Source organism: Ambystoma mexicanum, chromosome 8, assembly GCF_040938575.1.
Source record: "Ambystoma mexicanum isolate Mex_15411 chromosome 8, UKY_AmexF1_1, whole genome shotgun sequence".
Classification (NCBI taxonomy): domain Eukaryota; kingdom Metazoa; phylum Chordata; class Amphibia; order Caudata; family Ambystomatidae; genus Ambystoma; species Ambystoma mexicanum.
Genome location: NC_090929.1, coordinates 1,323,988,184 through 1,324,016,144, shown reverse-complemented (window position 1 = coordinate 1,324,016,144; position 27,961 = coordinate 1,323,988,184). Strand labels below are relative to the sequence as shown.

The following is a 27,961-nucleotide window of genomic DNA, read 5'->3' as shown; positions in this document are numbered from 1 at the left end:
ACACACTTATTATTGGGGTATTGGGATATGCTTAGCAAACAGAATCAATGTTATGGTGGGTATAAAGAAGCATGAACAAAAAATAAATTCTACCTAAAGTGTGGGAGCTAAATAGACCATTTAAGATACGCCCCACATTGCCCAGTGCCATCCGGTAGCTATAAAACGAAGACAAAACTGATTGCCACTGTGGCAGTGTGTGCCTTAGATGCAAATGATAATTCACCTTTCACAATTCAGGCAGAAAGTTTATAGTCCTGCTTTTTAAACCCACCATAAAAGTGGTGATAGTTCCCAAACACCTCAATGCTTCACCCACAAGCATGCCAAACTAGACCACACTGATAAACCCTAATAAAGATAAAAACTGCAAGTGTTGTCTGCAACCTTGAGAGTCTGGGTTGATAAAGCTATGCATACAATTGTGCTGCCTGTAAGATAACTACACATTTGGTAGCACAAAACATGCTTTTCAGCTAATTTGCATACCCACAATGTCTTGTTCAGTGGCTCTGAACTGGTGATGAACTTCCAGGATGCCCTACTTTGGCAAAATGCAGCAATGTGTGCTAGCTGAATTTGCCTCTTCTACTCTCACCTTTCAGTTAGAAGCGATTTTGTTTGCTTTTTTTTAAACCTTCATAACATTCATTATCTTTGCTAAACATACCCAAATACGCCAACTACAAGAATGTCAGACTGTACTATACTGATGATACCTCTGAGAGTGAAACACATTTGTGGTTGTGAGAGTTGTCTGTTCTGTTTTGATAAAACCGTGCATGCAGTGGAGGAGGCATCACCACTAACTTGCCACACAGAACACTAGACCGTTAAGGAGACAAGTCACAACTATGCAAAGACCTTGGAGAGTGACCCACCATGAAACGCCTTAATACACAACATGGGCATGGACACCTAACACCGATGTCCGAAGTAAGGGCATAGGATTGAATAACCCACTAACCCAAATACTAAAATTTCAACTCTCTGCATACCACCCTCTCAAACGCTAAACAAACACAACCATATCTATCACACAGCAATCCGCACACACTTCACTACACTGCAACAACAACACAAATCACACATAAACTAGCACAACAGCACACGACAGACTACCGACCCAGAAATCCCATCCATGCTTAGTGAGCACTGTTAACCGCACTGAAGCTGCCAACAGCACATCACAACTCTCTGCCTTTTCCCGCTTTGCCCTACTAACTCATCCTACTCTCATGTCTTTTCAGATCTGCCAGAGGACCAGGGGACCACTCTGGTGGTGAAAGAGTGTGGTATAAATGCCCTTTTTTTAAACATACCATAACATTGATGGTGCTTGCTACAATGTATACTTCTAGCGATGATTGGAAAATAACATTACGAAATTGCAAAAAGAGCCACTTTACAGAATTGATAGTTAGATAAGTTCCTTTTATTAAAGTAATTTATTTTATAAGAAACACAACATTCTCCTCTCTGTCACCTGCAGGCCATTCGACTCTTCGCAGCGGCGTAGATGGCTGAAGCAGAAGCTCGCTGGCACACTTAAGCCTTCACAGAGATAGAGACAAAGAGGCAGCGAGACAGAAAAGGAGAGTGCAGGTAGAAGAAGAGCGTCATAAGCAAGACAGTCATGCAGAGAAATGCCAGAAGAGCGGCAGTTTGCACCTTCTCCTCCTGCCATGACCTCTGCCTTGCTGCTCAGAGCACGCATCTTTATAAAGGAAACGCGTTCCTCAATCAACTGAAGACATATCGGAGACAGTGGTTTCTTGTAAATCATTCCAAGACATTGTCCATAAAGATTGTGGGCCCGATTCATGGAATGCTGTGCACACTATGAAGTGACTTTGCACTGCAAAAATACACTTTGGTGCAGTTCCTTGAATCAGGGCTAGTGTCAGCAGTGCAAAGTCACTTTTCAGCAGTTCAGTCACTTTGAACGGCACAAAACATTCCATGATCGGGCCCTGTGTGTTCCCACACAAATAAAATGCTCATCTAAAGAGTTATTTGAAGTCGAGCGCCTCTGGGAACATCGAGACTGCTCTCAAGGAACACATGATGCCACGAGGAGACAGATTAATAAGACAACTGACAAAGCATGTAATAATTTACAAGGCCATATTTTCACCTTTAATGTAATGGTATTTACATTGATACAGTGATCGGGGGGCACCTTGTAAAAGCCTTTCATGCAGAATATATTTAGTGTGCATCAATTAACTGTATCGTTTTTGTCTGTTAATTGTGGACTATGTGTCTAGAACAGAAGGCAATATCCAAGTGCACGTGGTTTTGTAAAATTAATGGAATGTGGGCGATCACCATTTATATACCCAATTGCCGCTACGTTCGTATTTTCTGTATGCAATAGCAAATGTAACACAATGGGCCTCATTACGACCCCGGCGCTAAACCATGGTGCAATTAGCACCATGGTCCATGCCGGGGTCCGCCATGGTGAATGGCGGAATTACCACCCCATTCCAAGGCTGGCGGGGCGGTAATTCCCCATTCACCATGGGCCCTTCCCCATTCCCATTTTTGCCCCATAGGGCTCAATGGGAATGGGGAAGGCGCTAAGTACGGTGCCGCAAATTGCGGCACCGTACTTAGCACCAAGGTCCCTTTGCGGCACCCTACTTTAACGGCTGGTAAAACCAGCCGTTAAGGTCGGGTCCCGCAAAGGGACCTCGTAATTAGGCGCTGAGTGTTTAACGGCGCCACAGCCTTTTACGGCGTCGTTAAACTCTTAGCGCCTGGGTCGTAATGAGGCCCAATGTATTTGTATTCTTTGACAATGACAAACAGCCTTGCTATTTATACTTGAATTATCAATAACCGTATTATCAAATTCAGGGTATTGATCGCTTCAGAGTGGACTCCATACTCCATCTGCCGGAATCAAGATGCCCATCAGAGTCGGTTCCTCCCAGGCGATCGGAGGCGTTCTCTACATGAATAGGGGGCAATGCTAATTCCCTGCAAAATGATGTGCAGAAAAGCACAGCAACACTGAAGCATTACCACTTTAAGTTGGTAATGGGTGTAAGTTTGGCGCATGAGTAGTGACAACTATAATCCTTCTTCTCTCTTTCCTTATCGCCAGATATTATTACTTCTGTTCAATACTCGGGTATTACCTCACAGCTTCCATGCTCAGCTTCTCTTCTCTTCAGTCTCTCATGCCGGGTCTCCCTAGTTCTCATATCAAAGTGTCTCAGCAAAAAAGTACGACAAATAAACCAGGAAACATGATAATAGATCCCTATGCATCGAAGGAAACAGAGCGCAACCTGTGTGTATTATAGCTGGACTACATGTTCAAATGCAATAGCTGTCATTATGTTTTTCCTATGCCAAGGATGTAGAACTGACTTTTAGGACCTCGTGCCAGCCCCACTCTTTGTATTGCCAAAGTATCATTGCCGGTAGTTAGCACTACCACAGTTGGTAATGTGATTACGCAGATAACTATGATAATCTGGGTACACCATCCTGATTACAGGATAACTGCGATGATAACTACAATGGTCATTTATGTATGGTGATACACCGCAAAATACTTTTAGTACCAGAAAGTAAGGGGTATCGGCATTCTGCAAATAACTTTACTATTGGTACTTGAACTGCATGTTCTGTGGTTGCCATTTTAGAAATGTCCATTTACCTTTAATCGCTGTCTTATTGAAGCCATCAAGGGCACTTGTCCTAACTCCCCCTTATTTATTCCCTGTACACCACCCTGCGTACCCCTTACATGCCCCTTCAAATATTTCTCTGTTTTTTTTCGGCAAAAAGTGCAGCGAAAAAAAACGGGCGATGAATGTACGTCATACCGTCCTAATAATGTAGTTCAGTGAGGCAGCACGTGATGGATATCCAAGCAAAATTAAGTTCAGTGAGCCTTAATAATAGATGAGGTGATGGATGGGGGCTCACAATTGTTCTGACCCCACTGAATTACGTGCCACAAAGAAACACTAACTATGCTAGAGGGTTATGGACATGGTGGAAACAACCTCCCCCACCTCCGGACCATGGATGACAGAAGTGTTGCTATTACATAATGGGTCATGCGAGTTCCAACATTTTTAAACACTGGATGGAGACCATTGCCACTGGGCAGGTACTGTGCCGCCAAAGGTCCTAAGACCCTGGTAGAAGAAGGTGGCTGGAACACCAAACCCTACTGGACTGGGAGGCATCAAGAGCCAGGAGGAGGTCAATGCTGGATGCATACATTTATTCATGCTAATATAACACTTTCCAATAAGAAGATGGAACCCCACTCTAGTTCACATCTCTATAGTTGGTGTCTCATTTAATAGATTCCGGGTCCATGAGGCAAGGACCACTTCTGCTGCTGGTAAAACACAGGGCCAGACAGCACTGGCCTTTTGTGGAGGCCCCTGCTTTGCCTGCTGACTGGTTGCTGGTAGGCAGGATAATGCTCTAGTTGGCCTATCGGATGCCGCATCAGGAGCAATAGAGGTAGCAAACATATCACAAAAGTCCACAGGGGTTACAGCCTGCAGATGTGGGCTACATTCAGGGCCATACATGGTGTTGGCCATCTTTAAAGGAATCTTAGGCACGGTCTGGTGTATTGGAAGGAAATAGATACAGTGGTGCCGGGGTCCACGAGGCAAGGGGACACCTTCTGTTGCTGGTAGATACACAGGGCCAGACAGGCACTGGCCTTGTGTGGAGGACTTTGGTGAGAGGCCCCTTGTTTGCCTGCCGACTAGTTGCTGGTAGACAGGATATGTCCTATAATGTCTTGGCAGGAGTGTTTACTTTACGTTACATATGTCGCACACTACCTGTACAGATGAGGCCATGCTTTTTCTTTTTTAAGTGGCATCAGTTTGTGTACAGTTTTATTAATAGAATGTTTGGGTTTTGAATATATGAAAGGGGACCTTGATCCTAATTTTTTAACCCAGGACATCCACAAGTTGTCAAATTGGTGGTTTAACTCAGTCGCCCTAAAGGTCTGATCTCAGTTTCAATCCGGCACATACTACATGATCGTTCCCAAAAGATAGGTCTGGTTGGTCAGTCAGCAAATTCTTTTGAGCATCAGGGGCCCTTTAATTTAATAAACATTCTTCAGAGTAATCAATTCTTTGATGGGCACTTGCAAGCTAATCTCTTGTAGTGGGCTGGTTCTCAAATTGGGGGTCTTTTGTAACAGGTATATGAATTATTGTTGGGAAACCCATGTACACATAACCCTGACCTGTCTCCATTCATTCATTTTCATTATATTCCACTCCCCAAATTGGCTTGCAAGAACATCAGTGGTGTATTCATAATTAGGTTGACTAGGCCCTGGCCTAGTGGCAAAATCGCCACTGGAGCGGCATGTTTATGTACAATTAATTCAGTATGTGTCATCTTTTAAATGGAAGGTCATTGTATTTCTTTGAAGAGGCCTCTCTACAAGAAACTGTGATGCTCACACTGATAACCTTTCTGCTCCCAGCATGAGCATATCACAGGCAGTGGCACACTCAGAAAGTCAGTCTGCACACAGGCCTATTTAACTTCAATGACCCACATTTCGGAATCATATGGGAAAGCATGAAATTGACGTGCAGAAGTTAAGATAGAAAAGGGAAAAAAATGCAATGCTAACAGCAGTAAGGCAAAACTTTACATTTGACAATGTCACATGTATACTTTTTTAGTTATGTTGTCTGAACCATTCATATTATAGACCTGTATAAGGGCTGCCTACATGGTGGCAGCAGTTGATTCACCAGAAATTGAGTATTAGCACTGACACTGAAAAACTACTTTCCAAACCTCCCTTACTTGTGTCCAGATGGCAGACAGCTAAGGTTCCAATCACTTCCTCCAAAAATTGATTATCTGACCTAATAAAAAGTAGATAATTAGGCAAGTTGCTCTGTTATACTCAACTGTAGAACACCCTACCGTCTCCAAATCCTGGGCTTCGGAGGTCTAGAAAAACACTTTATAATCCTGGCATCCTTAAAAATGTCATTACGTTAGTGAGCCAACTTGTAACAAGATGGGGGTGAAGCAGTGTTATTTGACCAGAGGCAGTGGGGAAGGTCTGTCAAAGGGGCAGAAGCTAGTGAAGGTTCAGTGTCTGAGAAAGAGATGGGACGGGTGCATGCACCTAATTGGGCATAGGGCACTAGGAGGCCTAAATACACCAATGAGAACTGTGGAGAAGCATTTTTACTAAATACGCATTATATAACATAAAATAGTAAACAAGGTACAACACATTTGATTAGTGTAGGCCCATCTTTATATTTCAATCTCCATCACTCTACAGATTGACTTCATCAGTAGAAGGATGTTCATTAAATCTTAAAAAATCTAAGATCATGAACTTTAATATAACCTTCATATTTAAACATATGTATATTTTTTGGTTTATAATAATGTACTTTGCTTCATAACCAATGCATCAGCTATTGGTACTTCCTAGTTTTCAGGTATTATAATCTTCATTTTCAGTCATGTTTGTCTGTGCTGTCAACGATAAGCTCTTTATAGTTACTGCTTTTGACTTTTTATCTTTCCAGGATTTTGCAACGGGGCTTCTGATTGGTGACTACAAATATTTTTGTTCATTTGTATGCTTCTATTTTTGCTGTTTTACTTCATCATGATGGATTCATGAATTTCAAAATGCTCTTACAAGATAATTTAACAGAGAAATGCCAAATATATCTGACAATCATTAAGTTGGCCAAAATATTTTAAAGCGATTCCAGGAAATCAAATGTACATTAAATTAAGTACAATCATCACTTCAGAGAAAAAATGCCAATTTACTTAATTTAACACTGAGAATGATGTGACTTTTATTGTCTCTCCTAGCCAGTCAAGTATGTACGATGTGTCACATTAATTTTAACCATCTGTTTGTAATATGTTATTCAAAAACGATGTAGGAAATAAATTACTGGTGTCAGGACTTTGTACTGTGTTTCCTGGACTGCCACTAAAAGAGACCACTGATGAAAAACGCTTCCCGGCGAAGAGCGCACCACAACAGGAAGGGTATGCAGCAGGCCCACAAGAGGGAATTGCTGGTGGACCAACGTTTTCTGTTGGGGAAGGTTGGCATGGAAGGAGCATGTGGCTTGTTAAGCAGGGTTTTGGGTGGGGAAGGTGCGGGCAAGGAGACAGGAGAGTAGGATGCAGCAGGGAGGCAGATGCACATGCTTTGGTGTTTTGGGAGGTTAAACCCTTTATGCAGGAAAAAGCCCACTCATAAAACACCAATCCCAGATAGTCTAAAATAGGTAGCCGTTTGTGGGAGTGATAATGATCTAGAACCGGATTATTAACAAGATTTATGTGGTGCAGCAAATCTGGCACGTTTCTTGAAAAACGTCCTTCCAATAAAAGTGATTCAATAATAGTTTAAAATACCGACTGCAGGTTCCTGTATATTATAGATTAAAGTACTCATTGTTTTCCTGCTGCCTGGAAGCAGCCCACAGTGGAATAGGTCTGTAGCTGCCTCTTTCGGGGGGTCCACAGATGCGTATTTTCAGTTTCCCACCCGCCCCACCGGGCAGATAATTTCATGGAAATCTCTGAGTTCCCTGGGTTTATCCGCCATTATCTTTCACAAGCGGAACATGCATTAAGATCAATAGTTCTCAAACCCCTTCATCAGTGGCACTACACCCCACCTGGGAGTTGGTAAAAATCACCTAATCCTCAGTGAGGATCAGGAAAGGATCAAAAACTGTATCCATTTTAGAGTCATCCACACCTCAGATCTGAAGGCAATCATCCACCTAATTAAACAAAAAGTTGAATAGCATAGGCACCAGGACACAGAGTTGCTGTGCTGGTTTCACCAGAACACCATGCAAACCATTACTGCGAGGCAGAAAACATTTCAGTTGTTGCAGCGATTTTATGCAAAATATAAATGGGGTTGGGATGGGGTATTAATTAAAGTGGGGGATGTGACGGAGCACTGCTGGGGTCGCCGCACATCTTTTTTCGCATAAGATCCTTGTAAAAAAAATGCATTGTTTTTGCATCCACAGTCATGGAAGCGTTGTTTTAACATACATCCACTGTACTATCCAATTCATAGTAAAGTTTGATTCTCCAACTAGGCCGATGCTGAGACTACCCTTGGTATTTTCAAGGAGGACACAGAAAGGGCAAAGCATAACTGGATCATGACCTTCCCTTGCTTCACCTTCCACAGTAAAGAACAGTGACAGAGTTGAAAATATCTGTCATGCAATCCCCCGCATGGAGGTTATGGCGGCGGTTCCGATGGAGTGGACATTAGAGAATACACAGGCTTTTTCTCTTTCTTTGGTAACGGTCTAGTCTTTGCACGTTTCTCTACGTTGTGACGTAGCCATTGCCGGAAGACTTACCCCGCGTCTTCCTGGCAAACGGCGCGTTGCAACTGTGTGTTTTCTCGCTCTTGGTTGCTGTACGCTGTGTTGTGTTTTCTTACTGATCTCCCTGCTCATTACGACCCCTGTCTTTTCCCATTTTCCCTGCCTCCACTATTCCTCCATTTTCCCCTTCCTTGCTCATTTTCTCTCCGCTTGTTCCCGGCTACGGCTCTCTGGGTCCCTTCCAGACTCCACTGCTTTCCGCGATCCTCCTTCATTGGACCACAAGCTCCCGGCGCTTCCTGGATTACGTCTTCACCTCCGCTGTCTACTACTTGGACCATCAAGAGGGTTTTTTTGTACGCCTTTGGCTTTTTCCCCTACTTTCACCCGCCTGCGGTGACGGGGCCGCAGAGGCCGCTGTTCACTAGCGACCGCTGTGGCTTCCCACCGTGGTTGGGATACCGCCTCCGCCGGCTACCATTATCGTGAGGCTCAGCAATACTCTACAGACTCAAGCTCATCAGGTGAGGAGTCAGAGGAGGGAAGTGGGACTGACGAGTTTGAAATTCAGATTGTTAATGCAGAATCTGACAATATCTCAGAGTTCTACTTAGGTTAAAAAAGAGAGTGCTTACATAGGTGGACATATTTCATGACAAGCATCATAACATGATACCATGTTCATGCGTTTGTGACTCCTGTCATAAGCCAACCAAAATGGATACAGTGACCAAGCACTCTTCTAGCTATAGCTGAATGCAGGTTAACCTTCTATTATCAACCCTTGTAATTTTTCTAAATGTTGTTTAGAAACTTGAATTGGTATTAAAGATGCCAGTGGCTGTCTGTACTAGTATGATAATGACTAAACATGTTTGTCCCTTGCTCCCATATCCGGTATGGCCTGCCACTGAATTAATTATTGCCTAATTATTGTCATAGGATGTGAAATGTGCTGTGAGTAGAGCTCTCAGAGCAATACTCCATCTGATCATGTGAGTGCCACTGGCAGCCCCGTCACCAGCATTGCTCACCATACCCACAACTGACAGGAGTGGCCAATGCATTCTGAAATATCCAGCCTACTCCTGTTCCTTACATCAAAATCGGGTTGCTCCAGGTATATGCATCCTGGGTGCATGGATCTGCTCCCAGCCGCTGCACTCGATCCTGCTGCGTGATACATTGGCAGATGTGGGAGCCTGCCTTGACTCAGCCGCTCACAGGCTTCCAATCCATTGCATCCATCAGACTCAGCCAAGCATGTACAACCAAGAGCTGCCTCTCTCTCACCCCTCAGCCTGTTGCTATGTGTTTCCTGTCAAACCAGCCTGTTCTAGAAGCCACCATAGGCAACCTGCCTCCCCTTTTTAACCCCCCCCTCCCCAACTAAGAACGTATTCGCTTTATAGAGTCCTTTCTGGCTTTCCCAGGAGTTGGAGGAACCTAAACTTCATAAAACACCCTAGCTGTGCTTGGTCCTTTAACTCAGTGTGTGCGGTCTATTGAGCTTAATTAGGACATTGGAAAGAGTTCAAGCGAAGACAATTTAGTGGAAGCTCAACATTATGGCAATTAGTACTTGGCGCGGCAATGCCACGGGAAACACTTAACAATTGCGAGCCTTACCACAGTGTAATCCCATGTAAGCATTTGCGTGCATCTCGCGCCAGGGCTAATAACCTCTTCACTCACTGCCGTACGCTGCCCCATTCATTACGATGGATCAACTTGGCCCAAATTGGCACCCTGTTGATCCATAGTAATAAAGCATTATGGGCTTATCAAACCCGTACAGCGTGCTGCAGCAGACTCTCTTTCAACCGGCAAAACAAAAGCTGATAGAAAAAAATAACAACACCATTAGTATCGCAGGGCTAATTGCCACAGTGTATCTCGTCTTTCTCAGTAATCTAAGGTTTCACATTCATCTCTCTCAAATTTAAACAGAACATTTGATCCTCTATAGGAGAAATGTACAGGGCATCATGTGCCTTCAACTGTGCTTTTCCACTTATATCACACGGGAGGGTATATGCAGAACGGTATATCCCTTGGAGGCAGGCTGGTATGCTTTATATATTTACCGGATCATAATTACGATTTTGAATTTGTTTTAATTATTTACTTATGTAGTCACCAGTTCATATTTTACAGAAGGCAAGTTGGAAGAATACATTGGGTTAACATCAGTTATTTGAAAATACCCTTACCTTTGTCTTTTTATATTTATTTCAGAAAATGTTCACTTCAATAAGCCTGAAACATTGTTAGGGCTAGTTGGAGTACTTTGTGAATCTGGTCAAGCGTGATCGTGTTATAAGCATATAGAAATAATTGCATGGGAGTTTCTTCCACTTTTAGTGGAATGTATTTTATTGCTTTGAGTGTTTGAGAGAAATCAAACAAAAGGAACATTATTGTAAGGCTAATACGCAGTCATCTCTTATGCCCTGTTCATTACAAATTATGTTTGTCAAATGGTCAGATGATTCCATTTATTCTCTTCGGCATGTATTGGAGTGCACTGTGACTATAATGTGCAACACGTCCTTTGTAACTCCATCCCTCTTTTTTACCATTAGGAGTACGATTTATTATCAGAATATACCTGAAAATGCAACAATTCCAGTTACAGCACATAAGACATACTTGAGACATACTTGCCTCCTAGATTTTTACCTTCTTTTCTGATTAACCCGGAATGTATTGTTCATACTGATTGTACTGATTTCTTTTTATTTTTTATACGCGCTGTGTATACAAATACAAATACACCCTGTTGAACTCAATGGTTCAGGCTCTTTATGCATTAATAGAAACAGATGGGCTAATTACAAGGTTGCTGGTATCCTGGCAGTAAATATGCCAGAAAACCGGCATCCTGTTGTCGGATGTAAAGACTCTATGGGGGATTTTGCCGATACCGGTGCCGGTAATACCAGTGATTTTTGCTGGAAGTTCAGGCACCTCACCAGCAATCTTGTAGTTGTCCAGTGGGTAAACCTGCCGATTTACATTAATACCAGAACGTTAATTGAGCACCGACGAACATATAATGAGGCCCAGAGTACCATATTTACATCTGGACATTTGGACAAAAAAAACCCATTTAGAATTAAGATAAATGTTTCCAGTGTAGTGACGTCCATGCATATATGACCTGTTACCTACCAGGTTGCAGGAGTTGAGCGAACCATAAAATACGTCTGCATGAAAAAAAAGTTTTAGGTTTTTAAAAATGTGTGAAATACTGTTTAATATTACTTTACATGGACGGACTGACAAATTGATCCAACTAAAAAAGAGGGCACACATAAAAACCTAATATATTTTGCTTGGTAATGTCAACAGTATTAGGAATCCTGATTTCCTGGTTGGTTATGTTGTTCACCCAGTTCATTAATGGGTTCACCAGGATTGATTCCGAATTGATGGAGCACTTAATGTCAGGTCAACCAATGTTCGAGGCCATGCATAGCTGAACACCTATGAGATTGAAAGGACTTGTATGTCACATCCCATTTCCCATTGCATGAGAGTATGCTGTTGACAGACTATGTACATGTCGGTGCTTCAAATCATATTAAATGCCATAGAGACACCTATTGACACAATGCAAGACAGCACCTAAGAAGGCTGTTTCAGACATGCAATAAAGATACGTTGGGGCCAATATTTCTATAAAAAGAATTGGTAAAATGGCTGTTTTGACTGTTTATTATGAGCAATGTTTACACACATCTCTCTCAACTACTTTATGGTGGTCATATTTAAATGGCCGTTGCATAAAAAGGAGTTATGAAAGTAAAGTGTAATTATTTTAAACCTCCATGGCATCCTCAAGTCCATTTTATAGTTTACACCAGGTGAAGAGGGGCATGGAGCTGGGGGTTTACATCGCTGTGCTGCTTTCTTACTTTGTCTAATGTGGACGCATGGTTTAATGCTTACATGAGATTTTCATGCATGTTTAAAAGTAATCATTCCTATTGCATCACCTCGATGTAGCACCTGCTACAGAGCAGGTGGATTAGATAGGATTTCATGTATTAACTGTGTCTGCTCAGTGTAGTTTTCAGGTTACTTTTACGTTTTTACAAGACTGAATAGTAAGGGTGATTTCTCCAGCTTTTACCCTTCAGTTTGTTACTAGAAAATGTTTCATATTACATGCAATGGACCAGGCAGCATGTATATGCAAACAGTAGTGGTCCCCGGGATGCAATTGTCATATGCTATACAATTAACTCATATGTTTGTTTTGTTTTATACCTGGAGGGGAGAGCCCATGTTTTATTAAATGAAAATATTGTATGTTTTGTTTAGATGCTTGTTTGAGGCATGGGGGCATGAAGGACATGTGTGTAGTCTCTGTCATGTACATGACAAATGATCTGACCCATCTTAGTGCAGTTTCTACTATTGCAAGGGTTCTAAATAAATTTAGCAGGATGGTACGGCTGCCATTTTTAATACTGTGACGATGCTTAGCATAGTAGGTTCAGCTGGTGTGTTGGAATTCCTGTTGTATGTTAGAGTATCCCAAATGGAGAAGAGCATATATTACATGCCAATCATTTGTCTTAATTCCTTTTCTGATTGTTCGTTTCTATGGCATACTGAAGTTATTTATAGATGACATTCTCTAGGATTTTAGCAGTTAACTATGTTGGAGATGGGGGATCTTGGGTTTAGCTAGATTTTGTCAGAGTAAATGTATTCAGAAAGTGTTTTTCAAGGCTTGTGGAATGGCAAACTGTTCAACAGGTGAGTTGAAGCAGCATTGAAATATACAAGTGACTCTGGGGACATACTGGCCATTATCATTTTGTAGAATGTGGGGGGCATAGGGTCCCTAGGGGTAGTATTTGTGGTGTGTTTGATGCTACTTGCAATGTTGCAAGTAGCATCAATGCTTAGTGTTGCTGGGACTTTGCTGTTCTGGTGAGCTTAGACGTGTCAAATGATGCCACAGCATGGTGCTCTGATGGAGTTGCAAAGTAGTTGGGGAAGGGAGGGTGATGTGTTTCAGACTAGAGAGTTTTGGAATTATTTGATAATTTTAAACATGTTCCTATACTTGTGTGCATATTGAGCTTCTACTAACGTTATTATTGGTGTACTGTAGAATCAGAGTGATCCATACTATTTCATTTGGATGGTTGGCAAGTAGATTTCTCACTAGGTTCCATTCAGCCTGTTTTCTTCTTGGTCTAAATGAATTTAAATGTGACCACTCAGTAGCTTGCTTATTTTGTGCATATTTATTTAAGTATTTCCTATGGGCTAGTAATTCAAGACTTTGAAATATCCATGCATGAAGGTTGTGGATTTCTTCATCTGATGTTATGGCCTGGCTTTAAATTGAGGATTTATTTTTTAGCTTTCTAGTTTGCACATGAGCAGTTTTATTTCATGATCTTCCAGGGACTGATCGATGTTGGGGAAGTCTTGATTATTTGTTGTAGAAGTGTCACTTGGGTGAAACCATTGAATGGAATGGTGGTATTGTCTCCCAGTGAACCAGCTGTGCAGATGATGTTATTTTTGTCAAGAGTGTGTCTTTCTGTGTGTGCATAATTGTTTGAGATGCAAAAAGTGACATTACACAAAATGGTTATCTCCTCTGCGAGCCCTACACAAAATGGTTATCTCCTCTGCGAGCCCTGCTGAGGTGTCCCTGCCAACCTCCTCAAAGAAGCACATGCTGTGAAACAGATTCATAGGCCTGGGCTACCACTAATGTGTCATTTTTATGATCATAATGTTACCACTGGGGCTTGCTGCATACTGTACTAGGTGATTGATTTATGTTTTTCAGTTAAATCTTACACTTAACACGGAATCAAGTGGGCGTGGCACCCAAATGTTACAGCCACCACTGGTTGCAGCCAGTAACATTATTATGCACACTACAGTAGCAGAGGCAGCTTTTGATGCCAGGATGTTAGACAGCTTCTGAGGGGACACTCACATTCTAAATGTTTCAAGGACAGTGGTGGCAGGTGAAAAGCTCTAGATCAGGGGCATTGAAATCTCACATGAATTAGCAGAAGCAACCAAGCATTGAAGGCCAGCCCTGTGTATTTTAGGGGCAATCATATGATTTTCCCCCAAGAACACATATAATAATCTGTTGAAATGGTGCATTTTACAGCAAATATTTTAGAAACATGGTTTAAACATCCATACAATTGGATGTCTAGGTTAAAACATGAAAAATTATAGTACATGCCATGTTGCCCACAATACACAGAAGCATTTGACTACATTCTCATGATGTCTGTGTCCACAAATATACCAGATTTGCAATTGTTATTGTTATGCACAGGAGCCCTAGATGTGTGCCAGCTTTGGCACTGTAAAGCATTTATTGAAGGTCACTCTATAATGCAGGTCAATATTATCAGTGTATATGACTTTGATTTTGCAGCCACAATCTATGTCATTATCACTGTAAATCGCTTTTATGAAACTGCAGCCACAATCTATTCCAGTCTGGTCACTGCAATTCACCTTCATGAAACTATGGCCACTATCTATGCCAGTAGGGTCACTCCAAATGTATATCTTGAAAATGGCCCACTATCATTGACAATATGATTACTGTAAATTACAGCCTTGAAGATGCAGCCATGATCTATATCAGTATGGTCAGTGCACATGTCTTTTATGAAGCTGTGCCCACAAACTATAACAGTATGATAACTGCAAATCACTTTCATTAAGTTGGTTCCAAAATCTATGCCAGTGTTCTTACTGCAAATTACTTTCATGAAGCTGCAGTCACACTATATGACTGTATGGACACAATAAATCACATTCATAAAGCTGCAGCCGCAATCAATACCTGAATTCCCATTATAGCAAATTGGATGATGCTACACAAACAAAATAGGCAGATTAAATATACACATTTAGCTAAAATAATATTCTTTTTACATACCTAGCAGAGTAATTTTTTATACACCCTGGAAGGCCTTATGTTGCGGGAACTATGGGCAGCCTGTAATAATTGTTTTATCTTGATGTGATTAATATGTTATCCCTTCTTTTGCACTTGATATATTTGTGATTTATGTTCTGTTTTTCTTTATTTGTTCAATTGCTCTATTCTATTTATCTTTTGTTTTAGAAATTGTGTATAATCTCAAAAAACTGTGCTTTCAACAATAAATGTATGGTTAGCACTTCATAGACTGCTTCCTTGGTGTATCCTCAGTGATTTGCCTCGCAAACACTAGCCTTTAAACTACTATGGAGATTTAACTTGAATGTTCGACAGTATCTAGGACTGTCTCGAGTGTGAGTACCCTTTTGTCGGTTTTTGTAAATTACACAAACAAAATAAACCAGTATTATCATGATTAATAATGATACAACCACCTGCCGCAAAACACTTTGACACATTGGGCAATCACACACACATAACCCGCCCCCCACTGTTAATCATGAGACATTGAACATATGAATTGTGGGTCAATCAGCATGGTCTTGGATGGTATTCTCTTTGTCCAGTCTAGTTATTCTAAATACATTTATTTGGCTCAGCTTAGAAATAAACAACAGTTTATACTATAAAAAATGTGATCACTCATATATAAACAATCAAATCTGTAAGAAGTTCATGGGGGTAAACAGGACAATAGTTCCTGGATGCTTTGCATTACATTTGATAGAATGATGGGAACATAAAAATAGCCGTGGATTTTTTATATTTACCACATATTGATGGAAGCATGGAACGATTTGAACTAACAATGCAAACTGGGCTTAGTGTGCATTTCATTTGTCACAATACTCACCCTAACACTACAACGTTTGCAAACTAAAAGTAATACATATACATTTGGAGACAAATAAACATTGTTTTAAAAATAATGCTCTTTATGCCGTTCTCCTGCCTCTAAGCCCAGGGATGGGTTTCAAACCCATGCTGTTTGGCACACTTCTGTTTCCAGAAAGTGCACGTTACCTCTGAGTTATGCTCCTGGCATCGTAGGTGCGCTGCACTTTTGTGTGTGAGGCTTGGGCTGCACTATTGCAGCACTAAATAATGTTAATTTCCCTTGCTGCTTAAAACTGAGTGCTTGCCAGAACAGGCACACGTCCTCTGGTATAGATTAGTGGGGCAAAGCAGCAGTGGACAGTGTTCTATTTTAAAGGACCCACACTGCATGGACTGTGGGGACCCCTGATACGCCAGTGGGTGAAAGGTGCCAGACTAGGTGAAAGAGATTTTGTAGCTGTCATATCCTTGTTTATCCAACCAAAATTTGAAATCTCCAAGTATCATTAGGTGTAGGCAGAATACTGAGAGTTTGCCGTTGACATCGACCAGGTTATCCAGGAATTAGGTGAATGATATATACAGTGTTATAAACATGGTTTACTGAGCATGCATAACTGAGCATAGACAACTAATGTCCACAATTCACTGTGAACTTGTTCATAAACTATGTGTATTTTTGATTGGCATAATAAATACTTTTTTGCACTCAAAGAAAATATTTAAGGGCTCATTATAAATATGATGAAATTGCCAATGGTAATTCCACCATACATTCTCACTGTTCCCTCAACAATACACCTCAGAACTGGGGAAATTGCTCCAGATTCTGAAATGCTATTCCCAATTATTGGAGTTCAATAGAAGCCCACGGGAGCTTTAAGGAATACCATAGTAATTACATTGGTGTTTTTTTCTACGTTTGCCGTTTAAGTGGAGTGAATTCCTCCAGCCTAATGCTCAAGATAGTTATGCCACTTTCACTACAAAATCATAGAGTGAAGTTATTTCACTTACTGCAATTTTGTTTCCAGCAATTACAAACTCGGAATGCGGCCCTAGCATACACAGTTTGGCAAATGGTGTATGAAATAACGAGCAATTAATTAATAATGCATTCCATTGGCTTAGACATATTATGCGTGCCTCTTAGTTGTATATACTTTGTTTGAGCCTTTTACTGAACCACTGTCTTTTTTTCTCTACTAAGACACCAAAATGTGACTTTTAAATGCTCTCTATAATTGGTATATTATTCTTAGATATGCTGTGCTTTGGATTGTTCATATATACCATAGACTCTATCCTTGATCTTTCAAATGTACCCTTACTATCCTTTGAATTAAATACATATTAATTTACCCTTTTACTTTATTCCTTCTGTTTGAACTTTCAAGTGTACCCTTAATGGTTTATACGTTTAATTACATCCGTGCTAATTTATGTGAATTTACCCTATTAATGTATATTAACCCTATTAACCCAGCAAATACACATACATATATTATTTTCAAAAAAGGTATGTGGAATAAAGGTCTGCACATTAAACACATAGATGCGTAAAAACATCCGTGCAAAAACATCATGCAACATAAAAATTACTTTAAAGAATTCTATTGAAATGCATGCAATAAAGAAGGTGAATGACTGAATATGTTCACAACATATCAATGTCTATAATAAGAGGCCTCAGGGATCAGATTAAAGAAACTTTGCAATGGTGCAAGTGCAAAATTTGCATGGTATTAGCACTAGGGCAAAGTTTGCCCTATTTTTAAAAACATTGGGACACGTTAAAAAACCATTGCACCTCGACGTTGCAGTTTGGCATATTAAAAGCACGAGAGCAAAAATTGCTTTAGTGCAAAAACGATGCATTTTCACTACATTTTTGCACCAGGGCAAAGTTTAGCCCAACCTGGCCCTCCCTGTCCACCACAATCATTCTCTATCCCCCCTCTTTGCCCTGGAAATTGCCGCCTTGGCCCACCCAGCACCTGCCCGTTCCCCACTGTTGGGGCCACAACACTGCTGCACTTATCCCTCTGCCGCCTCCCCCCTGCACTTACCACCTTTTCATGCATTTGCATTGTACGAATGTCACAAGGCCATATAACCATTTTGTGTTTCTACTTTTTGATTAACATGCCTCCCCCCATCTTGTCTTGTGGTGCCTGGAAACACGTGTGTATAAGTGCCAGACAAATGTCAAATAAATAAATAAGAGTGCAGGTAAAGTATTGTGTGTGAGAGAGAGTGGTACTAAGCTGGAGAAGCTGTGGGTATTGTTCCATATGTGTCAAAGTGTGTGATGAGAGAAGGAATTGAGAGAGTAGGACACTGTAGACAGTGGAAGGTGAGTATGGTGCAGAGTGAAAGAGAGAGGAAGAGAGCAAGAGAGAAGGTCGTTAACAGGAGGCTTAGTGGGGGAGGATGGAAACAAGAGGGTGGAGGTGATAGCAGGAGGGATACTAGTGAAAGGGGAGGGGAGTGATGAGGAGTGTGTGCAGATGTAAAGAAGAGGGACAATGAAAGTAGTAGAGAGAAACGATAGAGTAGAGAGAAGAGAGAAAAAGAAGAGGATGTGTAAGGAGAGAGGTGACATAGAGTGGAGAGAGAAAGATAGAGGATCTAGGATGATTGGGGGACAGAGAAGGAGTAGGTAGAGAGAAGGCAGAATAAGAAACAGAGCATAGGATATGGAGGAGGAGACAGAGCAGAGGGAAAGAGAGGGGAGAGAGAGACACATAGATAAATAATTCAAGAGAGAGATTTCAAGACTGTAGAAACACCATCCTAAAAACATGAACCCCCTGTTGGGGAAACATCGGAGTAGGGAACCCTTAGGAAGTCCTGACGGTAGGAAGGTAGATAAGGTTCAGCCTTTAAGCCCTCATTGAATGACTAGGATAGAACAAGACAGTTGGGATTACCTATCTCTTATCTATTCATCACATCCTGTTTGGGAATAGAGACAACAGGGCTAGTGTAGAGGCAGCACACAGGAAGGACAAGGGTCCCCCTTAGTCTGGCAATCCTAACATCATTCAATAGATATATATCCAGATGCACACCAAAATAAAGAAAATTCAATCAGCAGATTGTATATGTTTTGATAACATTCTGGTGCAGGGGAGATACAGACGAGCCCTGGCACATAGGCTACATGAATACACAAACAGAGCCTCCTAGGCAGTTATGGATAACCCTGTCCCCTGCACACCATATTACTGGACAAGCCAGTCAATAAGTATAAATACAAAGTATATTCAAGTTATGCTTCTCAAAGTACCAATAAATTAATACAAATTGAATAGGTGATCTTTCAAAGTTACATTGATGAATCTTCATAGTTTTCAAATTGTATTTCCAGAGTAGAACACCCAACATGTCTGGGGAAACAAAGCCCCTTCATCAGGAGTTATAGGTGAACTTCTAATACACAATAGAATAATTCAATGTCAAAAACAGTTTATCTCGAGGGAAAAACCGCAGCTTGTATAATATCATATTCAGTCAAGGCAAAATAATTCAAGAATCCCTATCAATATTAATATGATGAAAATACAAATGCATTCCAAATGTCAAAGTCGTTGTTAGAGAAATGATTTCCTATATTACATATGGGGATATTTCAACATATACGGTAACCCAGTAATCAAAATGTCTCATGTCAATCAAGAACCTATTGGTGTAGAAATCAGAATGATCGCCTATTTAATTATAATACATTTCCTGTTACTTTAAGAAGCATAACTTGAATATACTTTATATCCATACTTATTGACTGGCTTGTCCAGTATTATGGTATGTAGGTGATAGAGTTATCCTTATCTCTGTTGGATACCACACTCTGTTTGTGTATTCCTAACATCATTCAACAGTCAAGCTTTTGAGATTTATAATAATACACTTAATTTGTATAAAGGTGTACTTCAGTTATTGAAGCTATCTTTCAGAGTGCTATTATTTTCCTGCAATCCTACTGGCTCCTACATAGACTACAGCTCACCCAAACTCTTCAAACTTCTCAGACAACTGATTGTAAGAGGATTCAATTAAACACTATAGCTAAGTCAATGCCTAGTCTGGGATACTGAATGGAAACCCTTATTGATATATCTTTATGTCCAGTTCATGCGTTCTGGATGACTACCCCTATATAACACCCCTCTCTAGGAATCCTCCTGACCCCACTGAGCCAAGAAGTAGTTCTGTTTTGCAATTTAAAAGGTTTATTTGAGAATTTGAACAATATAGATATATATCACACTTCATAATAAATTAATAATTGGATATCACACTTAATCTGATCAGTAATCAATATGGATAGTCTGGCACTAGCACACTTGTAAATAGGAACAGAAGAATAAGGTGGTAGAGAATACTTTATATAAGTTCAGATGGATGTAATGTTGAATGAAAAATGCAATACAGAAATTACTCAATATGATTTCAACAAAACAATGTAATCACTTTTCTCTGGCAATCCCCTCCCCCCTTTTATGCAATGCAAGGAAATGGAAGGAAAGCACACAGTTCTCAGAAATGCAATCAAATGTAATTCAGTTCACCCCAGCAAGCTTAGACCACAGAAGTTGGAACACAGGCCCAAAATGCTTTTACATGTGCTGGCAATGAAGTGAAAAATATGCTAAAATGCTTTTAATTCCCTCTTGAGGTTCAGGGTGAGTGGTATCAAGTTAATATTAGTCCAGGCTCACTATAGCAATGATTCAGGGATGGTTCTTAAGAGGCAAACAAATTTTTATCAAGGAAACTAAGGAAGCTTCTGTTTTCACACGTGGAGAAATTTGCAAATCGCGGCAAATTCGCGAGTGCGTTTTTCGCGATTGCTGCAAAAGTATAGGGAATCGGAATGCGGTTCCTTGGAAAGCTGAGATTCTATGCTTTCAGAGGAAAGTTACTGCAAGTCTCTAGGACAAACGGTCACAGAGATATGAGCGATTAAATAAAGGTCGTTTTTCAGATTTGAAATTTTAAAGTTCAAAAAGACAAGTGACAGCTAGCAACTAGAAAATGACAGGTGACAGCTTTGCAAATGACAGGTGACAGTTAGGGGACAGTTCTGGTTAGATTAAAATAGATTGAATTATATTATTTTAACTAAGAGATTGGTTCTGCACAGTTCTGCTGGGTACTCACAATATATTTTTGAAATAGAATGGGCCTTGCCACGGATCTGGTCCGGTTTTAGACTGGACTCTGGTCTGGTCTCTGCACTTCACAGTGATCTGGGTCAGCTCTCTGGTTCTGCTAACAGTGGTCTGGGTCAGCTCTGCTCTCTCTCTGGGTACAGCCTCTCTGGATTCTGGAGATTGATGGATTTGAAGTCTGGATCTCTGTATGTTGTATGGTCCGGCAGAGCGCGTTGCAGCAAATGGAATTGAATGTCCCTATCTGTTCTGACTGCCTGCTTTTATGTGTTTTGAAAATGGGTGTGTGTGCAGCATCACTAAGCTCTACCCCTCTCCACTTGTCATTGGCCACTTCATCCTCTTCCCCTTGATTGGGGGAATGAAATGAAGTGTCATCATGATGAGGTCTGTTTATGGTACAGAGAACCCACCCCTGTCAAATTACACACAATCTATATTTTGACCCAAAAGACATATTTGCACAGGTACACATTTGTTTAAAATTACATGCACCCATCACATATCACAGGAGGTATACCCTGTACAAATCTGCTGTTCCTGAGAGCTTGCATTCAGAAATGGCAACATTTGCACTTTTTAACTGGTTTCGTAATATCAGACATTACCTCAAATTTATACACATGTGCGCAAGGAGTATGGACATTACTTGATGAAGTGTCAGATTTTTAACATGCATACATTTTAAGTAATACCCTCTTAACTGCTAGTTTGCCCCCAGATCATGCCACCGGTTCTAAAAACCTCTTAAAAAGTGGACAGAAAAATCACAAGAATTATGGTATCATTTAAATAATTATGACAAGTCCGTACTATGAGTTATTCATCTTTTTCTAAACCCATTTTCGGGCTACAGGGGTGTGTCTTTTCAGGTCACATGGTACAGAAACCAGTCTTTCCACTTTCTTCAAGCTCAGCCTTTGTCTCCAGTTTCTCCCCCTCCCAGTTTCGGCCAAGAGGAAGCCAATTTTATTACCCCTGCAATAAACCATCTGCCTGGGCCCTGGAAGGCCCATTGTTCAAGAGGAAGCCATTTATGGCCCCCATAATAAAACATTTGCCTGAGTCAGGACAGGGCTTTGTTCAATTTCCTGCAGAGCCCAGGTAATTCAATCAGAGAAGTGTCATATCCCTTTTGGTGGGAGCAGCAAAAGGGCAGCTAGGCCTGGGAACACAGGAGTGGTGCAAGTCTCAACTCCTGTCGGGGGTTGCTGGTGGGCAGAATTCAGTTCCTTAAGCCAGGGCACAGCTAATGTCAATTTTAGTTACCCAGTTTTCTGCATTCAAATAAAACTAACCATTTTACATATGCAGCTAGAATGCTGATTCTAAGTTTAAAACTATGACATTTAAACAATTGCAACCCTTGTGACACTCAAAAGTAGGTCACTCATTTCTTTTAAACATTTAGATTTTTAGTGTCTTTCAGTCCAAATTTACTTAAACTGCTGAAATCCACAGCTCAGCCAGTCTTGTTATAAACCTTCAAGTCACTTCAGAATATAACTTTACATTGGATCCACCTCTCAGTAAGTCTTTCTTTGGCATGCTTTGGGTTCATCTATTCAGTTTTACACATATAAAAAAAATCTGGTGTTGTTTTAAAACGCCGGCTTTCTGATAGTGGTGAGTACTGGTACTGCACCCATTTTTGGGATTTAAGAAAATGAGTTCCCCACAATTCTAGGTTGCTTTTGGCAGTCAGCATTGCCATCCCCAATGGTTTCAGACTACTGTGTGGGTAGTCCAATGGTGGTTTTAGGCAGTGCCCTTCTGTGCCCATAACATCGGCAAAATGGGTGGCAGCCTATTCTTCATGCACTTCCCTGGGCATTTTCTGGGAAGCTCTGGCCATCATGATGTTTTCAATGCCAGTACTGCACAGTTTTTGAGGTAGGGCTTGGATGCATGGGTAAAAACATCCCACATGATGCAGGAGAATTGCTGCACTCTAGTCAACATCTCCCTCATCAAAAGCTGCCTTCCCATATAACTGAAATATGCAGGTATTCGCCCTCTTCCATCTCTCAGATCCAGGATATGTTTGCTTTGTGTCTCAGTTCCCATTCCCAGAAACATTTCTGGTGAGATCAGTAATCTCACAAAACCAGCCATTCATTGAAAGCAACTTACTACAACAGCAGCAATCCATTCTTCACCCTACTATAACTGTGCTATTCAAACTATTGGGAGCCCACCCTGGTCAGGCATATATAGGTGCAGTAAAGAAGGAAGAAAGAAAAAGCCAAAAAGAGTTAAGAATTATCGAGACTGTGTATGACAGAAGGATGATAGAGAGGGGTTCAGTGAATGTCAACAGGGTCAAGGATCATCCCTTCCAATACCAAGATCATCTCTGTCATCTCTGACCCACAATCCTGGATTTCCAAACAAATACCACAATACTTGGGACAGTACTGTTGCAGACAATTCAGTAGCCTCTAATGAAGACAACTTCATCATATCACAAACCCATCCAAGGTCACTTACAGAATCTCAGTTGTGCATGCTTTCATCTCATTTTACACAATTAATGCAATGAATGAAATTAAAATAGGACTCCAAACAGGCCCCAAATGAATTGGCTTAAATTAATACTTAATGCTTGTGCCTCCCCTTTCTTTGTCCTTCATCACATTAACTACAACCTACCTGTAATAAGATCATTCCATTGGTTCCCAACTCATAAAATGAACAAACCAAAGAGGTGTTGAATCGTAAATAATTTCTCCAAAGGCATTTCACCCGTCAGATAGTTCTCAAACATATACCATCAACATAACAGAGATCATCTAACAAAAGACATCATGTTACAGCTAAAACCAAACTCATATGCACGTACTGCCCCTCCCTCGCAGACAATGGCAGTAAACTTTGTTATTCTCTCCAAGCTCACATACCTTCTTTTAGCTTTCACCCCACTGCTACTCCTTCCCTTCTCTCTCTCCTCCTCCATCGCTACACTCCTTTTCATCATTCTAGCCCCTTGCTGACTCTGACACAACTACCCTTCTAACTCATGGCCACCCTACTGCCTTTCCTTCTGATCCTCTCCCAGCTTCTCTTATCCTTCAAGTATATCCTATCTTCTTCCTTACCTTACCTCTCTTATTAACTCCTCATTTGTACATTCTTCCTTTCCCTGAACCTTTAAGCATGCGCTTATTCTCCTTATCTTGGAAAAGCCTTCTCTTGACTCATCTACTTCTGCTAATTTCCACCCTATTTCTGTTCTACTTTCCTTTCTAAAATTCTTGAATAGGCTGCCTACTTGCAGGTAACCCGTTATCTGAACCTCCCTTCTCTCCTCCCTCCTCTGCAGTCTGTTTTTTGTCAGACTGCTCTCCTCCATGTCTTAAATTCTCTCCTCAGATCCCGCCATTCCAAACTTTCTTATATGTATATTCTTCTCAATTTGCCTGCAGTGTTTGACACTGTGGATCACTCTCTTCTTATTTCCTCTCTTTCCACCTTGGGTATCTCCGGGTCTGCTCTCAAATGGTTCCTCAAAAATGGTTGCTTTCTTATCTTTTGCAACAGTCCCACTCAGTTACCCGGGCTGGTCATTCTTCTCCCTCACTCCCTCTTCTTTATGGTGTCTGTCAACGCACAATACTGGGGCCTCTTCTTTTCTCTCTTTACACTGCTCCCCTTTCTGCCCTTATCTCTTCGTTCAATCTCTCTTTTCATTTGTACGCCAATGACACCCAGAGCTTTCTCTCCTTTTCCTCCTTTGATTCTGCTCTTCACTGTCTTTCTGTTGTTCAGAACTGGATGGCCTCTTATTTCCTAAATCTTAATCTCTCTGTTCTTCCCTGCTACTACTATTTCTCCCAACCCACCCACCCTCTCCTTTCCCCCATCCTTTCTTCCCTTTTCACCATCTGTGTGCAATCTGGACATTATCTTTGATCCTTCTCTCTCCTTTTCTCTTCATATTTATTTCATTGACCGCTCTTGCCCGTTTTTAACAGTTGTCGCCCCATCTTTCATTTAATTCTACAAACATTATTTTGTGCACCGTAATCACCATACACTATTTGTGTTATTTGATACATCGCTAAGGTTCATTTCAGATGAGGTAATGCAATAGTAGAGTTCCTCTGTGTGGCTTCCACTATGAAGCCTCCAGGCTAAACACATAAACACAACATTGTAGGCTGCAAAAAGGAGCCAAGGTTCACTTTTACTTTCTGGAGAGATTTTCCTACATTTATGGGCTACAAGAGACAGGTATGAAACGTATGTTTATGACTGTGGCTTATACATATATGCTGTCTGAATGCACAGTGTGACAAATAAGTGACATTTGGCTTCTGATACACTCTGAGTCCCTCAAATCTGCACAGATAGATGTTGACTCAGTAGAGGCATGGGAGGCTTGCAGAAGTAAACATTCAGTGATCTAACATGTGCTAATTGTCACGTGGACTCTTTTTGAAAGATACAACTATAAAATGAATTGAAACAGGTGTGGCTGTAGAAATAATAGAATACAAACAAATCCAGCATACTCTTTTTACCTGTTCCGCTTTGTTTTTGTGCTTTGTTCTTCAGTTGTACCATCTGGACTTGAATCATCAGATTGGTTTGCTGTAAAAGATGTTTAAATAATTACATATTCAACAAGTTATTTTCCAATTAGTAGTAGATCACGATTCAAGCTAATAATAAAATTCTGTGGATTTGTTCTCATCACACCTATGAACTATTGTTTTAACTTGAACCATCTATACTATTTATAAGAAATGTTCCACACACAGAAAACACATACATAATTGCAATATTGTGATTACCATTGTGACTTGCAAGTAATTGAGTATTGTTTCATTTTATACTTCAGCAAGAGTTTCGGTAAAGGGCATAGAGATAGGGGCAAGTTATGAGTCCGGATGCGCTGAAGATTTCATATTCAGAAGTACCAGCTGTCTGTATGCCAGTGAATTTCTAGGCCACCTGGATTTGAACACGTTGTAGTTATGTTGTGATATGGGTGAAAAGAGGTATGCTCTGTTGCATACTAATGGCATTATAATGGCGAGGTTCTTATGGGCAATATTTGAGAGGTGGAGCTGCTGCTGGGAGTGCACCAACTGTTGGGCACAGGGATTGTAAGGTACAAGATGGATAAAAACGGAGAAATCTAAAATAAATATTAATAAAGACAAATAATATGTACAGATTTCCATTTCAACAGATTTGTATTAGAGACAATTCAGAAAAGAAATACGCATACAATCATCATAAAGTTCTATACACTACACAGAAATTCTGATTTAAAATGAGTGATGCATTTATTCACTGGATATTAAGGAAAATAGTGTATGAAAATGTAGCCATCAATTAATTAATTTGGTGCACAATCGGTATGTCCTGTACCCTTTACAACATCTATCTAAACCATTAAAATATAGATGAATACATTAAAGTATATATTCTTCGATTATGCATTAATATCAGTATTCACAGATCAGTTTAACTGACTTCCAGCCATGGGCTACAAAGAGTCATGCTACCAATAATGGCAGAAATACTTGAGGTTAGTTAGATACTGAGGCTCAGTGATCAATCCAGTTTTAATTTACTACATGTGCAACTGAATTTCCTGACCCATACCCTTAGGATATCAGTCATTAAATAGATACACCTAGTCCAAAATGAAACAGTGCTGTAGACACCTTGTAAACAAGGTCCTGTAATAGCTACACCATATGTGTTACTTATGTACCATTCTCACAACAGGTAAGGAGCTAACCACATTCATCTCATAAATATGTAATCATCTCTTTGCAGGTATGAAGAAAGTGTGTAGTTAATAAGAATGTTATGCGCCATCTCAATCTTTCTGTGCTGCAGCTTTCAAAGAGCTCCCATTTCCACTTCATTGGAGAAAAATCGAATGCCTAGATACTTTCTTGAACAAGTAAATTGCACGTACAACTGATACATCCCAGGCAATGAACTCCCTTTTCCAGCAACACATACATTTCTTCAAAGCAGCCTAATGCTTAAAACCTGCGATGTGCAGGAGGCTGATACACTACAAATCTATGAAGCACGTTTCAGAGGGAGGTTGATTTGAGTTGATGAACTCTTCCAAAGGGATTTGAGTGCAGCCTTGAATGAAGAGCCCCAGGTACATAATACAACCTCTGGCCCAATGTCTGCATGAATTGTCCATGCTTTTTTCAACAGGTCTCGAGCAAGACACAGATCCTCATGGTCTCCCAACCAGGTGAGTGCCACAGCATTCCTTGGCCCTCTAGGTCCTCTCACCCTCTAGGCAATCATCCTGCATCAACGCTCCACAGAGAGGCAGTCTACTTCCCTGCATTCCAACCCCACCCGCCACCTTCCTGCCTCCCCTCTACATGGATTGGCTAATTCCTTAGGTCAGCCAACTCAGGAATACACGATCTCCATCTGGGAACCAAGCCCAAACAGGAGCCCTTTTCAGTAGGTCACTGAGGAGGACACATACCCTTGTGGTCCCCACAACCAGGTGAGCGGCTCAGATTCCATGGCCCTCTAGGCCCTATGAACCCCGCAGGTCATCCACCTACATTGGTGATGCACAGAGAGGCAGTCTCCTTCCCTGCATGCAGTACCCTCCCATC

At 40.9% G+C, this 27,961-nt stretch overlaps 1 protein-coding gene across 1 annotated transcript in view; it reads right to left on the bottom strand.

Annotated features, from left to right (window-relative positions):
* The window catches only part of TCERG1L (transcription elongation regulator 1 like), a 1,760,733-nt gene that overhangs the window by 355,119 nt on the left and 1,377,653 nt on the right, over positions 1–27,961 (bottom strand). Inside the window, exon 9 of the mRNA XM_069611442.1 lies at positions 25,868–25,937. Coding sequence (XP_069467543.1) covers positions 25,868–25,937 — 70 coding nt within the window. The remainder of the gene's footprint in view (positions 1–25,867; positions 25,938–27,961) is intronic.